The sequence below is a fragment of the Rhinoderma darwinii genome, chromosome 9, assembly GCF_050947455.1.
Source record: "Rhinoderma darwinii isolate aRhiDar2 chromosome 9, aRhiDar2.hap1, whole genome shotgun sequence".
In the NCBI taxonomy this organism is placed as follows: domain Eukaryota; kingdom Metazoa; phylum Chordata; class Amphibia; order Anura; family Rhinodermatidae; genus Rhinoderma; species Rhinoderma darwinii.
The window spans coordinates 94,333,829-94,350,630 of NC_134695.1; the positions used below are offsets into that span (position 1 = coordinate 94,333,829).

The window sequence follows — 16,802 nt, forward strand, 5'->3', positions numbered from 1 at the left end:
ATAGCGGATTCCTGGGAGGAGAAGGATCCCGAGCTCGCTGCTCTGCTTAGAAACCTCCATCAACCATCACATGACGAGGATCTATTATTTGATGAGCCTGATCTTTTCTAATCACTGAACTTTGTGAGGAGACATTTTACTTTAGTCAGGTCCCTCTACAACTACCTAAAAAAACAAAAACCTGCACCTGTCATGTCCCCAAAAAGTTAAATTGCTGCCATAACTTGATTACGGAGTTTTTTTTTCTTAAGTGCCTCCTTTCTGCGGCTAATATGATGAATAAATTGACAGCTAGGTGGTCTCGACTGTCCAGCGTCAACGTGCGGGGACCTAAGCGGCTGAGATTCCTGCCCAGTTGCCAATTTATTCATCACGTTAGCTGCAGATATGAACATGACTGATTGTGGGGGAACGGAGGCACGAAGAGACATAAAAGCTCCAGATTTAGGTGGAGGCAGGAATCAAGATATGGCAGCAATTTTACTTTTTTGGGGACATGACCGCTCCTCTTTAGAGGGGTTACTCTATACTTCTCAAGCATTTTCTTCCAGCTGACTGCCTAACTACTTCTCTGGAAAGAAATGGGACCATCAGGAACAGCTGAATGTGAGCAATGCTCTTCTTCTGTCAGGCCCGTTCATTTCTACAGATAGTGTTATGTTTAACGTACCAGTTACACGAAGGCTACATTCACACGGGCGTTGCACATCTCGGACGTGAAAAACTGCAGTTTTTCACGTCAGAGGTCTGCGCTGCGTCATGCAATATCACACATCCCCCGATAGACTAGAGTCTATGGAGGGATGTGTGAAGCGTGGAAAAAAAAAAATAGGACATGGCATAATTTCTCATGGACCCTTTACATGGTCTGTTGAACGGCCACATTGAATTATATAGGTCCATGCGAATAAGGCCTAATAAGTATGACCTGAAAAGATTAAAGTTTTATCCAAAAATGACCCATCAACTTTTGTAAATAATTTATTTAAAAGCTTTCATGTCTTAACATCATAAATTATTCACCTGTCTATATATGTTCCTGTTCACTGGTGAAGGACCCTCTGTACACGGAAGGGAGGACAGCACTGCTCTGCAGCGATCTGTTCCATTAACAGGGTTAGGCCGGTAACTATAACACGGCCGCAACGCACAGACGGACCTCCTTCTGTTCAACTAAACTTCTATAAAGAGATTTAAGTGCCGGGTCAGTAGAACCACAGGGGCTCTGGGTGCCCCTGGAAGGTCTCTGTGTAAATACTGTATACACAATGTTCTGTACAGAAAGCCATAAAAACAATATAAAAACTTACAAGCTCTAGATTATTTTTTTTCCCCCTCACACAAACCAGTCCTTAGCTGGGAAGCTGCTGTGCTAAATCCGGCTTCAACGCCTGCTCGTCCAGAGTTCCTGAGGGGGCGTCAGGTTCTGTGTCCGGAGGCTTTGCAGGGCTCTGGGTAAGCGGATGAACCATCGACATGTGAACATTTAGGTTATGGGCCTTTTCAAAGCGCTTCCCACACTGGTCACATGCAAATTCCAGATCTGCCTCCGCTTTGTGCTTGGTCATGTGGTGTTTGAGTGACGCCCGCTGCCGGCATTGGAAACCACACACTTCACATCTGAAACAAGAAAATAGAGACGTGAGGAATATTTACATTGATTGTAATTGAACAGATCTAGAATTGACAAATGTTGTAACCAAATTATCTAAAGATAAGAAAATTAAAGTGTTCCTCCCATCTTATACATTTATGGCATATCCTGAGCGCCGCACAGGTGGGACTTGCACCTGTCTCATGCTTTGAACCCTTCAGGTTCTGCACCAGGAAAATCACAGGGTTATTCCCATCTGGTACATTTATGGAGCATCCACAGGATATACCATCAGTCTCTGATACGTTAGAGAGATGGCCACGCTCACCTGCACCTCTCACCTTAGTGGTTTCCGTGAGTACTATAAAGTGGAGTCTCATCGATGAGCGGGAACGTTCACTTGTATATACACATCACATACATTTGTCATACTGTCAATATGCTATAAATGTCTCACATAGGAACACCCCTTTAAGTTTTATGGCAGCGGTTTGGAGTGGCACAACCTGACAATGTGGTCCCCAGCCCAGAAAAGTTTGTGCACCCATGCTCTACATGGATTAAAGTTCTTTTTTTGGTTTGGTGTTCTTTGATTTCCTGTGTCTTTCCTAGTGCAGGGCCACTGCTTGCTCTCAGTGAATGTTAACATTCAGAAGCTAAAAACCTGTTTTGATCATGTCCAACTGACCCAAGTGCATTACCTGTTGCAGTTTCAGTGCGGTCTTGTTGCCAGCAATCGGAAACATGTCCTAGTGTGAGAGTCATGTCACAGGCTTGTTAACACACTAACTAGTTATGCACCTGTGCCATTGGACATAGTATTTCCCTTCACTGACAACAAGCAGAGATCTTAATGAGGAGTAACAAACACAAAGTATATTAGAAAGTTGCAGAACGTTTCATTGTACAATGGATTACACTTACTGTAAGGGTTTAGCTCCGGAGTGCCTCATCTGATGCACAGATAAATGCTTCCTTTGCTTGAACGCCTGTCCACACTGATCACAAATGTAATTCCTCTCCTCTGTGAGGACAAGAAGAGTGTTAGGTGATGCTCTGAGGTTTTACCGGTTCTCATAGTAACAAATGTCACTCACCGGTGTGAATCAGCTTGACGTGCCGCTGCAGGTACCGGTCTATCATGAACACCTTGTTACAGCCGGGATGGGGGCACGGCCGCTCCCGCATCTCTTCATGATGCTCCTTGATGTGTTTCTATTAACGAAAAATAATTATGTGTTATGCCTGGTGCAGGCTCTTAAGGGCAAGAGAAAGACCTCTGCTTGCTGATTAAAATAAGGGTCTGCTATTTCTAAGACTCCCTCAATCCAAAGTAAAGATTTTAAAGAAAAGCTGCAAGATGTATTATCCAAACCACCCACCGCTGTTTAATCAAAAATATACAGTAGAATTATACAAGTACAGAGAGAAGAATAATCCATTACCGATTGGTCAAATAGGATACCACCTAAGGGCTTATTCAGACGAAAGTATTAATAGGCCAATAGGACATTTCCCATTTTTATCGATTCCTCAATAGATCTCTCTCTGAGAGAGACAGAAAGAGAGAGCGAGGGTTCTGCGTCACAACCAGAGCTTGTGAGCCTCGCCTTATAGGAACCTATTATGTGCAGTATTAGAAAAACATGGCTGCTTTCTTCCAAAAATAGTGACACATCTGTCCAGTGGTAGCGTGTGGTATTGCAGCTCAGATCTATTCACTTCAATGGTGCTACGCTGCAGTACCAGACAAATCAGCTATGTTTTTTTAAATCCTGTTCAGCCCCTTCAAGAAAGTTTTTTGTTTTTACCTTCATACCATCAGAGCCTCTATAGACGGCAGTGCAGCCTTGGTAAGGACACTTGAAGATAGTAGGCAGCTCCTCTCTATATATAAAAATAAATAAAAAAAACAGATCGTACCATTGAGATACAGCAGATATACAATATACATTACATCGTTTACATCAGTGATTCTGCCCGCTAGTGTCTCATACTGGTACTGCAATATATAAGTCGGTGATCTCGGGCTCTTTCTTTACTGCGGAAGACACAGACATGACATTAACCGTTCTCGCTTAATCTTCTTCCAGCCTGGTTTAGGTCCTGGCTTCTTCCTTTCTCTGGGCTCTCGTGCCTTCTTGGTTTTTCTAGGCCTGGTCTTCCTAGGCCTGGTCTTCCTAACAGGAGGCCTAGAGTACATGAAAGAACCAATCAACGAATATACAATACACAAAGTGATACTAAAACCTGCGATAAATTAATTCCTCCCAAAAAAATACCAGTTATTGATTTCACCTCTCCTTTATTCAATCGTTTCATAGTTATTTCTATGAAAGCTTTAGGAAGATGTAACAGCAAACTAGGCAGAGTTTCTATTTAGGAGTTTAAAGAGGCTGTCACCACATTATAAGTGCCCTATCCTACATAATGTGATCGGCGCTGTAATGTAGATAACAGTGGCTTTTATTTTGAAAAACGATCATTTTTGATCAATTTTAGATTTATGCTAATTAGTTTCTTAATAGACAACTGGGCGTGTTTTTACTTTTGACCAACTGGGCGTTGTGAAGAGGAGTGTATGACGCTGACCAATCAGTGACCAATCAGCGTCATACACTTCTCATTGTTACAGTGTGATTGTGCAGTGAAAGAAGCTGGGCTGGAACAATGAGAAGTGTATGACGCTGATTGGTCACTGATTGGTCAGCGTCATACACTTCTCCCCACAACGCCCAGTTGGTAAAAAGTAAAAACACGCCCAGTTGTTGATTAAGAAACTAATTAGCATAAATCTAAAATTTAGTATCTAAAATGATTGTTTTTCAAAATAAAAACCACTATTATCTACATTACAGCGCCTATCACATTATGTAGGAGACAGGGCACTTATAATCTGGTGACAGAGCCTCTGTGGTGTCAGCCCCTGTAAGAGCTATAATGGTGACCGTATTTGGTATCACCCTGCATTTACATATAGATCTTCAGGAAGAAGAAAACCAAAAAAAACAATCTCTCAAGTGACACCTATTGGCGGTAGCTTCCCTGCAAGTCAGCGCCCAAACCATAGACATGTGAGTCGTCATTATTATTGCGGTGTACGGCTCACACTGATAGCAGATCACTCCACGCTGACAGTCAAGGGGAGGAGGGGGGGATAACAGGCTATAAGGAGAGCAGGAGGAGAAGGAACACTTGCAGACTAGACATAAAACTACTGGATATTAGCGGAGAAAGAGAAGGGGCTGGCATATGTAATGAACGGAGTCATGCAGCGAGCCCCTTCATCACGTCACCGGCGAGAGGAGGGGGTAACAGTATCATCCATATGCATATGACTGGAATAAACAATCCTATGGGAAACAAGCAGCACAGGTGTAGATTTACCTCTTTTCTGGATACGGTTCATAGGAGTCATCAGAAGACAAGAGATCTCTCTCTTCTCCGTCATCTTTACTATGGGAGTCACTGTGTAAAAGGAGATATCATTACTGTAGACACTAGTGTGTTCCGGATACCAGTGTAACCCAGTCTGAACATCCACAGTCCACTCTGGAAAGAGAACTGTTATACAAGAGGATCCTCACCGGTCTGACAGGTCACTGCCGTCATCCTTCGCAGGCTCATTGGTCTCAGGAGACGTTCTTCCATCTTGTCCTGCAGTAAAAAGCACAATAAACACCATATTATATCATTTTATGAAGCAGTATTTTCTATACTTTTATTGTACAGGTCCTAGCACAGATTCCGACCACATTGTATGAGCCCACTGGCCCCAAAAAGTCCACCTCATTCAGATGGGTCCCTGCACGAACATTATACCTATACCCAATGTTTAAATATGTCTTATCACCCTTCGCTTTCCGTTCCGAAACTGAAACCACATCTTCCGTTTCCACCACTATTAGTATCACTGGTGACTGAAACGGAAGCTGTGGTTTCAGTTTCACTTTCCGTTGCGGGGTTCACCCGATGGAAACCTCCGATGGAACGGAAAGCGAACGGTGATGTGAACAGGCCCTTAGAACCCACAGGGGTAACCCCCTATGTATCCATGCAGCACGCTTTCATGGGGGAGAACAGATTTCTCTGCCTCATGTATGTGAACGAGCCCTCGCTTATTTTAAATGGACTGGACAGAGTGAACCAGACACAAAGAAATAATTTGAGAAATGTCATTGATATCTGAAAGCTTCATATACTGTGACCAACGTTGCCGAGTATCCGGAATTCAAACACTCAGAACTTGGCATTTACAGCACTGGTGGGAGACCAACCCATCTAACACTGGAAAAAAGTGATGTCTTCTGTGTGAGCTATCCCCCCCCCCCCCCCCCCCCCCCCCGGCGCTCATGAGTTGGCTGGTGACGTCATATCACCACGCTGACCCATGTACGAGCGGCACTGTTTCCCTGGGCCAGGCCCAAGAGCGAGCGCACCGGCGGGTCTTAAAGAGGCTCTGTCACCAGATTATAAGTGCCCGGTCTCCTACATAATCTGATTGGCGCTGTAATGTAGATAACAGTGGTTTTTATTTTGAAAAACGATCAATTTTGAGCAAGTTATGAACAATTTTAGATTTATGCGAATTAGTTTCTTAATAGACAACTGGGAGTGTTTTTACTTTGACCAAGTGGGCGTTGTACAGAGGAGTGTGTGAGGCTGACCAATCAGTGACTAATCAGTGACCAATGAATCAGTGACCAATCAGCCTCAAATACTTTGTTCCAGCCCATTGTTACAGTGTGATTGTGCAGTGAAAGAAGCCGGGCTGGAACAATGAGACGTGTATGATGCTGACTGGTCACTGATTGGTCAGCGTCACACACTCCTCTGTACAACGCCCAGTTGGTCAAAAGTAAAAACACGCCCAGTTGTCTATTAACCCCTTTAGGACACAGCCTGTTTTGGCCTTCAGGACACAGCCGATTTTTTCAAATCTGACATGTGTCACTTTATGTAGTAATAACTCCGGAACGCTTTTACCTATCCAAGCGATTCTGAGACTGTTTTCTCGTGACATATTGTACTTTATGATAGTGAAAAAATTTGGTCGATAAATTCAATATTTATTTGTGAAAAACGTCAAATTTTAGCAAAAATGTGCAAAAATTAGCATTTTTCTAAATTTAAATGTATTTGCTTGTGAAACCGTTAGTAATACCACACAAAATAGTTACTAGTTAACATCCCCCATATGTCTACTTTATATTTGCATAATTTTTTTTCACGTCCTTTTATTTTTCTAGGACGTTACGAGGCTTAGAACTTTAGCAGCGATTTCTCATATTTTCAATAAAATTTCAAAAGGCCATTTTTTCAGGGACCAGTTCAGTTCTGAAGTGGCTTTGAGGGCCTTATATATTAGAAAATCCCCATAAATCACCCAATTTTGAAAACTGCACCCCTCAAGTTATTCAAAACCACATTCAGAAAGTATTTTAACCCTTTAGGCGTTTCACAGGAATTAAAGCAAAGTAGAGGTGAAATTTACAAATTTCATTTTTTTTGCCGAAATTCATTTGTAATAAAAAAAAAAAATCTGTAACACAGAAGGTTTTACCCGAGAAACGCAACTCAATATGTATTGCCCAGATTCTGCAGATTTTAGAAATATCCAACATGTGGCCCTCGTGTCCTAATGGACTGAAGCACCGGCCTCAGAAGCAGGGGAGCGCCTAGTGGATTTTGGGGCCTCCTTTTTTTAGGAATATATTTTAGGCACCTTGTCAGGTTTGAGGAGGTATTGTGGTACCTAAACAGTCGAAACCCCCCAAAAAGTGACCCCATTTTGGAAACTACACCCCTCAAGGCATTTTTCTAGGGGTATAGTTAGCATTTTGACCCCACAGTTTTTTTGCAGAATTTAGTGGAATTAGTCTGTGAAGAAGAAAATCACCTATTTTTCTGTGGAAACATAGAATTTTTTTCATTTTTACAAGGAATAAAAGGAGAAAAAGCACCCCAAAATTTGTAAAGCAATTTCTCCCGATTACGGCAATACCCCATATGTGGTCATAAACTGATGTTTGGACCTACAGCAGGGCTCAGGAGGCAAGGAGCGCCTTTTGGATTTTGGAGCGCAGATTTTGCTGGATTGGTTTTCAGTGCCATGTCGGGTTTGCAACGCCCTGGAGGGACCTAAACAGTGGAAACCCCCCAAAAGTCACCCTATTTAGGAATCTACACCCCCTCAAGGAATTTTTCTAGGGGTATAGTGAGCATTTTGGCTCCTCAGGATCTTTTTTAGAGCTAAGGTGACCAAAAAACAGCAATTTTGGCGCTTTAAATTCTTTATTTATTACAGCGTTCACCGTGCGCAATAAATTACGTTTTAATTTATTCTGCCGGTCGGTACGATTACGGCGATACCATATGTGTATAGTTTTTTTTACGTTTTGCAGCGTTTGCACAATAAAATTAAGTTTCTATAAAATAATTTATTTTCTGAGACACGCTATTCTGAGCCGTAACTTTTTTATTTTTTCGTCAAAAAAGCTGTGGATGTCTTGTTTTTTGCGGGACGGGTTGTAGTTTTTATTGGTACTATTTTGGGGTAAATGCAACTTTTTGATCACTTTTTATTCTATATCTTGGGAGGGGTGGTGACCAAAAAATAGCGATGCTGACAGTTTTCCGTTTATTTTGTTTGCTGCGTTCACCGTGCGGAAAAATTAACATTATAGTTTCATAGTTTGGGTCGTTACGAACGCGGCGATACCAAATATGTGTACTTTTTTTTAACGTTTTCATTTTTTCCCTATAATAAATGACTTATTATAGGAAAACAAAACCTTTTATTTTTACACTTTTATAAAACATTTTTAATAACTTTTCTTTACTTTTTACACTTTCTTTTTTTGACCTGCAGCTCTGATCGCTGCTAGAATACATTACACTACCTAGGTAGTGTAACGTATTCCAACTGTCAGTGTGACGTCACAGTCACTCTGACACTAAGTCTACGAGGGCCAGCCAGAAGCTGGTCCTCATAGGCTTCCATACATGGCAGTCCTGGGGGCCGTTGTCTGGCCCCCCGGTGCCATCACAAGCATCAGAAGCCCCCCACGATTGCATGGGGGCTGCTGATGTGCTACAAACCCGCTACATGCGGAGATCGCAATCGAGCCCCGCATGTAACGGGTTAATTGATGAAATCAGCGGCGATGAGCCGCTGATCGGCAACACTGGAGAGTGTCAGCTGTCGGGGACAGCTGATCTCCAAGTTCCCGATGCACACTGTCGCCGACAGTGTGCATCAGGAACGGCACAGTGACTTTCTGTCACTCTGACAGGAAGCCTATCAGGACCAGCCGAAGGTTGGTCCTGATGGGCTTCCGTCCATGGCAGACCCGGAAGCCATTGTTTGGCTTCCGTTTGCCATACTAACTATCGGCAGACCCGGCGATTTCGGACGGGGGTCTGCCGATATGCTAGAAACCCCTAAAATTTGGCTGTCAGCTGTCGGCGACAGTGTGCACCGGGAAAAACTCAGTAACTATACGTCCTGGTGCGGGTAGGGGTTAAGAAACTAATTCGCATAAATCTAAAATTGCTCATAACTTGCTCAAAATTGATCGTTTTTCAAAATAAAAAACCTCTGCTGTTATCTACATTCCAGCGCCGATCAGATTATGTAAGAGATAGGACACTTATAATCTGGTGACAGAGCCTCTTTAAATAGCCCTGCACCGCTGCGCTCTGCCTCTCTTGCGGTCCTGCTCCCACCACCAACAGACCCCCCCACTCCTGCTCCCTCACCGTTACGCTTATCTCCCCCCCTCCTCCACGTGCAGCAGTAGTTGCACTTAAAGAGGCTCTGTCACCAGATTATCAAACCCCCATCTCCTATTGCATGTGATCGGCGCTGCAATGTAGATGACAGCAACGGTTGTTTTTTTAAACGATCATTTTTGGCCAAGTTATGAGCAATTTTATATTTATGCAAATGAGCCTTTCTAATGAACAACTGGACGTGTATTGTGTGTGTAACATCTGGGTGTGTTTACTTGTTTTACTAGCTGGGCGTTGTGAATAGAAGTGGATGACGCTGACATATGATGCTGACAAACACTTCTATTCACAACGCCCAGATGTTCATTAGAAAGGCTCATTTGCATAAATATAAAATTGCTCATAACTTGGCCAAAAATGATCGTTTTAAAAAAAAAACGTTACTGTTATCTACATTGCAGCGCCGATCACATGCAATAGGAGATAGGGGTTTGATAATCTGGTGACAGAGCCTCTTAACACCTATCCCACTCCCCTAGACAACAAGCACAACTCTTCTCTATCTCTCCCCCCTATACAAAAAACTGGTGCCCCGTTATTAACTCTTACCCACCTTGCCTATACAACAAGCACATCCCCTGGTAACTCTTACCTCCCCTATAAAAATGAGCATACATTAACCCTTTACATTCCCCTGGTCCTGCACAACCCCTGGTAACCCTTTACCTCCCCTAGCCTGCACACTGGTTAACCCTTGCACTACCTGCAATTTAACATTTTACCTACACTTTTCCCCTGAACAAACATCTCTATTTACCCCAACCGTACAAAAGTTAACCCATTGGTAACAGGGACAGTTAGTCAGGTGGGGGAGGGGACATAGAAGCAATTGTGAGTGTGTACTTTATATGTATGTTTAAGTTGTGGGTGGGTATTAGGATAGTATTGTAATATATTGTACTAGTACTGGGCCACGTGTAGTATTAATATACATGTTAATTTATTATATGTATTGAGGTACAAGGATACTATACCGTGAATATACTGTGTATATATTTACTGTGTTGTGCATTTTGTGTTTAATAACGGAGTGTTATTTGTATTAGTAATAAACTTATCTTTACTATACAACTGTGTCGTGAATCACCGCGTACACAAACACATAGTAGCAAGACAAATAGATAAGCATCATACAAAGAAAAAGGTAGGGGAGCGAGGGATAACCCTAGTGACCCTAATAAAAGGAGGCAGTAATAGTGGGTGACACCCGCCCCTCTTACAGTACCTGATGCAAAAAGGCACTTCCCAGAATGCAAGTCACCAGTGCAGACAGTAAACTAATGGGTAATGATGGGAGATTTCACCTCTGAAGCCTTTCACTTACATGTCTCACCCTCCAATGCTGGTCATTTGCTGGGTACAGAAAGTAAAATCTCGGAGTGAATCCTGCTATGAATATCCAACACTTCAAAGAGTGAGCGGTTGGCACGACCCCGCACAGCGGCGACACACTAAGCTGCTGGGATCGGTGGTTCTATCGCCGATGATCGGTGGTGATCTGTGCATGTGACAAGTCCGATCCAAACAGTCATTTAGCAAAGAAGAAACATGCACGGCCCTCACCCTTCTAATTTATGAAATGCATACGGGGGGGGGCAGGTTACAGGCAGATGATTAGCGCATGACAGTCGCCGACGGCCGTTTCGCTTCCTCCTGGGACCTCTGGGTCTAAACTAGGAATGATTGATCTGCATTTCTTCGGTAATTCCTCCTTTATGACGTTCTGTATCTGATCACTCTTTTTGTACTTGATATTATAAACAAACGTGAATGGGTTTAAGAATTGTAAAATGACACATTGTGTATCGGTTAGCGCTTACACATGATGGGGTATTTATGCGTCGTACGCTGGATGCCATCAGGCCTTGAGAAAGCGTCTGGAGGACACGGAAAGGCGGTACGATCTGCGCTAGTCTCCGGTTTGTTACCGGCCTCCGGAATAAAAAGCTGCATTTCATCATTTGGAAGAGTGCGTGCCGTGCATCTATCATCTCTGCTTTACTGCTATGAATATAATGGTGAGCAGCTCTGAATATCTTACCGTGCACTGGATCTGTCTCAGGACACAAGACCGCCGGAGTCTCCAGGGGCAGTGCGGGCGATCTGCTGCGGGCAGGAGGATTACCGGCCCTTCCAATATCAGCTACAGGTGGGGTGGTGTCCATGCTGTCCAGCAGTAGGTATCTCAATGGGGCGGTGTCCGTAGCTTTGCTGACTGTATGAATTCCATTTCCACTTGGTGCCTTTGGGTTTTCTGCATTTTGCTGCACGTCTGGAGAGAGGTCGGAGTCTGTGTCCATGCTGTAATGGTGCCCCTCTCCACATCCCCATACTGCCTGAATGATGCCACAGTACTGTGTGGAAAGCACCCTTTGCAAGCCGGGCACGGAGGAGCACCGACCTGCATGGCTGTGGGTCCAGTTTACCAGACTACGCAGGCACTCGGAGCTGGAGGTGATCAGATCTGGAAATTCAGAAAAGTCTGATGAATCACGTGCGGTAATTACATCAACAGCGCAAATCTCTCTCCTGTCCTGAAAGTTTGTTTCAATGTATCAGCGCAGAAATAAATGTATCAGCTTGGAGTCCAGGCTGTATAAGGCCCAGTTCACACTGTGTTTTTTGGCGCTGACTTTGAAAGCCACCGCCGGTTTCCACGTCAGTCGCTCGCAGGAGAAAAAGCAGCATGTTCTTTCTTGCCACGGTTCCGCTTCTGACCTCCCATTAAAATCAATGAGGCAGACAAAGTGTTTTTTGCCCACGGAAATTGCAGGCAGGTCAAAATCTGCCAGATTTTTTCTGCCTGCAAATTCCTCTGTGTGAACTGGTCCTTATATAGACTGGATACAATTGTAGCAAACCCTAAGCTGTGAGAACTATTAAGTCTGTACAAGTTTTCAGCCTCCGTGAAAGGAAACATTATGGTTTACATACAACTAGCAAGCAGAGGTTTTGATAATGGTGAGGAATTGACACATAGTATATTAGAAAAATTCTCATTGCACAGTTTTAAGCCAATCCCGGAGAATCCTCCACTATTCCTATTGACGTCAATATCAAACAGAAGCAAAAAAATAAGAAGCACTAAATCCCCCTTACCTGCGCAGGGCCCTGTGATAACGCTGTCGGGACTGTGCCCTTTACCACTGAAATGCAATAAAAATAAAAGGTCAGAAATCCTCGACACCAGAGCTGCGTATTATATAAAACACCGTGTAGAATATTTAATTCGGGTCTGATTTGTCCCCCCCCCCCTTATAAAAAAGTAAACCGCTCATAGTGGCTGCGGCCAGAATACGGCGCATTGTACCTTCCAGGGCCGCAGCTGCAGGGCCTACACGTATAAGGAACTGCAAACATAACAATTCCCTAATATACATTTATCATTGGTATTGCTCCTTTATGAGCGGGAGTGATCACATAATACACAGGGCAGTGACGTTACATTCCCCAAGGCCACTCTGTTGACCTGTCAGCGTAATACAGGCTGCTGTTTATGGTAATCTATAGTCTGAATAGGTGCAAGGCTGCAGTCTGCCGTACATCATCTAGATTATGCTGATCGGGAGGGATTCTGGGAATACCATCATACGCAGGGAATTGCTATTCAAGCAATTTCATAAAATATAAGTATTACATACTAGTGCAGAGGCGATGTTTACTTCTTTTTATGCAGACCCCCCTCCCCTCATTGTGTTCTACCGGGTGTTTCCATATGATATACAGTCTTACTGTCTGGGTGACCAGCACTGAAGTAGATGTACCAAATGGTCTCCGGAAGTTCTATCTGCTATACAATGCACTGCCTCTCTATGTTACACATACTTGTTTTCAAGGATACTTGAGAATATTGTCCGCCCCTCAGGCCTTGCACTAGGCAGAACACAAAGCATTAGTATTGCCTGGAATGTCTCTGTAAGGATATTTTAGTCTAAAGAATAATAATTATTTCTGTTTTAATTTGCTAAGCAGATGCCGGAATATGTTGGGGTCGCTGCAGAGACATCAGTATTTCTGGACCAGCCCTGGAATGAGGATGACTCAGTGAGGGAGTGTTTGTTTCTCTTTTTTTAACATTGCGTCCATGGAGGGCGCTGCTTGCATTTAGTTTACCTTACTTCACCCACCCTGTCGTGTTACTATGAGGAGTGGTCGGGGAGTTGTTCACTCTTTGTATGAAGGTGCGTAACACACTGCGGCACTTATAGAACTGGGCATGGCAGTCCTTGCACACAAACTGGGGCAGCCGGGGGTCCTCTCGCATAGAGACGCCAACCAGCTGCTGGAAATCAGCAAAGAACACCTGGTCCATGCGCTTCTGCTTCTCCGAACTCCGACCGGTGACTGGCACTTTCCCAAAGGCCTGGCGCAAACAGCGGGAAGAGAACTTCCCATGGCACAGCCGGCAGTAACCAGTGCTTAATGTTCTTCCGATGCCTGGAGGTAAAAACACAGGAAAAAGTTATAAGTGTAAATGTTATCATGGACAATAAACTAAAAGTTAACATTAACTTAAAGAGGCTCTGTCACCAGATTTTGCCACCCCTATCTGCTATTGCAGCAGATAGGCGCTGCAATGTAGATTACAGTAACGTTTTTATTTTTAAAAAACGAGCATTTTTGGCCAAGTTATGACCATTTTTGTAGTTATGCAAATGAGGCTTGCAAAAGTCCAAGTGGGCGTGTATTATGTGCGTACATCGGGGCGTTTTTAATACTTTTACTAGCTGGGCGGTCTAACGAGAAGTATCATCCACTTCTCTTCACAACACCCAGCTTCTGCCTGATCACTGCTGTGACGTCACTCACAGGTCCTGCATCGTGTCAGATGAGCGAGGACACATCGGCACCAGAGGCTACAGTTGATTCTGCAGCAGCATCGGCGTTAGCAGGTAAGTCGATGTAGCTACTTACCTGCAAACGCTGATGCTGCTGCAGAATCATCTGTAGCCTCTGGTGCCGGTGTCCTCGCTCGTCTGACACGATGCAGGACCTGTGAGTGACGTCACAGCGTGATCGCTCGAGAACACGGCTGTGTCTGCACTGCCAGAAGCTGGGCGTTCTGAAGAGAAGTGGATGATACTTCTCGTTAGAACGCCCAGCTAGTAAAAGTATTAAAAACGGCCGATGTACGCACATAATACACGCCCACTTGGACTTTTACTTTTAAACACGCCCACTTGGACTTTTGCAAGCCTCATTTGCATAACTACAAAAATGGTCATAACTTGGCCAAAAATGCTACTTTTTTAAAAATAAAAACGTTACTGTAATCTACATTGCAGCGCCGATCACATGCAATAGCAGATAGGGGTGGCAAAATCTGGTGACAGAGCCTCTTTAACTTATCCTGTTCTGATCCTGAGTTACATCCTGTATTATACTCCAGCGCTGCGCTTACTATTCTGTTGGTGGAGTCACTGTGTATATACACATTACATTACTTATCCTGTACTGATCCAGACTTACATCCAGTATTATACTCCAGAGCTGCACTCATTCTGCTGATGGAGTCATGGTGTACATACATTACTTATCCGGAGTTACATCCTGTATTATACTCCAGAGCTGCACTCATTATTCTGCTGATGGAGTCACAGTGTACATACATCACATTACTTATCCTGTACGGATCCGGAGTTACATCCTGTATTATACTCCAGAGCTGCACTCATTATTCTGCTGATGGAGTCATGGTGTACATACATTACATTACTGATCCGGAGTTACATCCTCTATTAGGCTGGGTTCACACGACCACATTAACGTCCGTAATGGACGGACGTATTTCGGCCGGAAGTGCCGGACCGAACTCAGTGCAGGGAGCCGGGCTCCTAGCATCATAGTTATGTACGATGCTAGGAGTCCCTGCCTCTCCGTGGAACTACTGTCCCGTACTGAAAACATGATTACAGTACGAGACAGTTGTCCTGCAGAGAGGCAGGGACTCCTAGCATCGTACATAACTATGATGCTAGGAGCCCGGCTCCCTGCACGGAGTTCGGTCCGGCACTTCCGGCCGAAATACGTCCGTCCATTACGGACGTTAATGTGGTCGTGTGAACCCCGCCTTATACTCCAGAGCTGCACTCGCTATTCTGCTGGTGGAGTCACAGTGTACATACATTACTTATCCTGTACTGATCCAGAGTTACATCCTGTAATATACTCCAGAGCTGCACTCACTATTCTGCTGGTGGGGTCACTGTGTACATACATTACTTATCCTGTACTGATCCGGAGTTACATCCAGTATTATAACCCAGAGCTGCACTCACTATTCTGCTGGTGGACTGTATACATACATTACATTACTTATCCTGTATTATACTCCAGAGCTGCACTCACTATTCTGCTGGTGGAGTCACTGTGTACATACATTACATTACTTTATCCTGTACTGATCCTGAGTTGCATCCTGTATTATAGAAAAACAAAGAAAAGGGAGGACCCCTAGTGGTTGGCAGGGATATATTAACAATGACAATGAAAAATAAAGTGCCTAGGCACAGAGTCCCAATTTCCCAACCACCATAGGAATGGTATCGGTTAAAATGTAACTTTTATTAATGTATCAAATGAAGACAAACAACAAACAAGCAAGAGTTAAAATTGTTTACAAAGGACGGCCAATGTGTATCACAAAGGATAGAACAAATGTATGCAGCACATCGCTGTGCACTGTGTGAGAAACTGATTCGGCAGCTGCAGACTGCCGTAACAAGAATACAGTCCCACACTAGTAGAGGGAATCACTGGACCGTCGGTGAATATTAAAATGGCGATAGCCCCCCCGACATGTTTCGCTGCACAAGCAGCGTCCTCAGGGGATAATTCGGGGCTATTTTGCATCCTGTATTATAACCCAGAGGATAAGTAATGTATGTACACAGTGACTCCTCCAGCAGAATAGTGAGTGCAGCTCTGGAGTATAATACAGGATATAACTCAGGATCAGTACAGGATAAGTAATGTAATGTATGTACACAGTGACTCCACCAGCAGAACAGTGAGTGCAGCTCTGGAGTATAATACAGGATGTAACTCAGGATCAGTAGAAGATAACTAATGTAATGTATGTACACAGTGACTCCACCAGCAGAATAGTGAGTGCAGCTCTGGGGTATAATACAGGATATAACTCAGGATCAGTACAGGATAAGTAATGTAATGTATGTACACAGTGACTCCACCAGCAGAACAGTGAGTGCAGCTCTGGAGTATAATACAGGATGTAACTCAGGATCAGTGATGTAATGTATGTACAGTGACAACTTTATGTAGATTATATAAAAATGGCGGTCAGGGGTAAACCGTTTCTTCTACGGAGAGAAAAACAAAGTTAGAAGTTGCGCCACTCCGATTCCACAAAATCCTTATCTTGTGACTTGTTTTGGTCATCGCCCCGTGGTCT

The 16,802-nt window shown here is 43.8% G+C and overlaps 2 protein-coding genes across 3 annotated transcripts in view; one reads left to right on the top strand and one right to left on the bottom strand.

The window, feature by feature from the left end:
- FANCA (FA complementation group A) overlaps positions 1-1,312 on the top strand; it is a 53,032-nt gene extending 51,720 nt beyond the window's left edge. For both annotated transcript variants that reach the window (XM_075838573.1, XM_075838574.1), the window contains exon 43: positions 1-1,312. In XM_075838573.1, the coding sequence (XP_075694688.1) occupies positions 1-111 (111 nt within the window). In that variant the 3' untranslated portion in view covers positions 112-1,312.
- Positions 969-16,802, bottom strand: part of ZNF276 (zinc finger protein 276) — a 16,313-nt gene continuing 479 nt past the window's right edge. Inside the window, exons 2-11 of the mRNA XM_075838580.1 lie at positions 13,516-13,825; positions 12,488-12,534; positions 11,430-11,852; positions 5,182-5,251; positions 4,982-5,062; positions 3,664-3,786; positions 3,406-3,481; positions 2,692-2,809; positions 2,519-2,618; positions 969-1,620 (exon numbers count right to left, since the gene is read on the bottom strand). Coding sequence (XP_075694695.1) covers positions 1,353-1,620; positions 2,519-2,618; positions 2,692-2,809; positions 3,406-3,481; positions 3,664-3,786; positions 4,982-5,062; positions 5,182-5,251; positions 11,430-11,852; positions 12,488-12,534; positions 13,516-13,825 — 1,616 coding nt within the window. The 3' untranslated portion in view covers positions 969-1,352. The remainder of the gene's footprint in view (positions 1,621-2,518; positions 2,619-2,691; positions 2,810-3,405; positions 3,482-3,663; positions 3,787-4,981; positions 5,063-5,181; positions 5,252-11,429; positions 11,853-12,487; positions 12,535-13,515; positions 13,826-16,802) is intronic.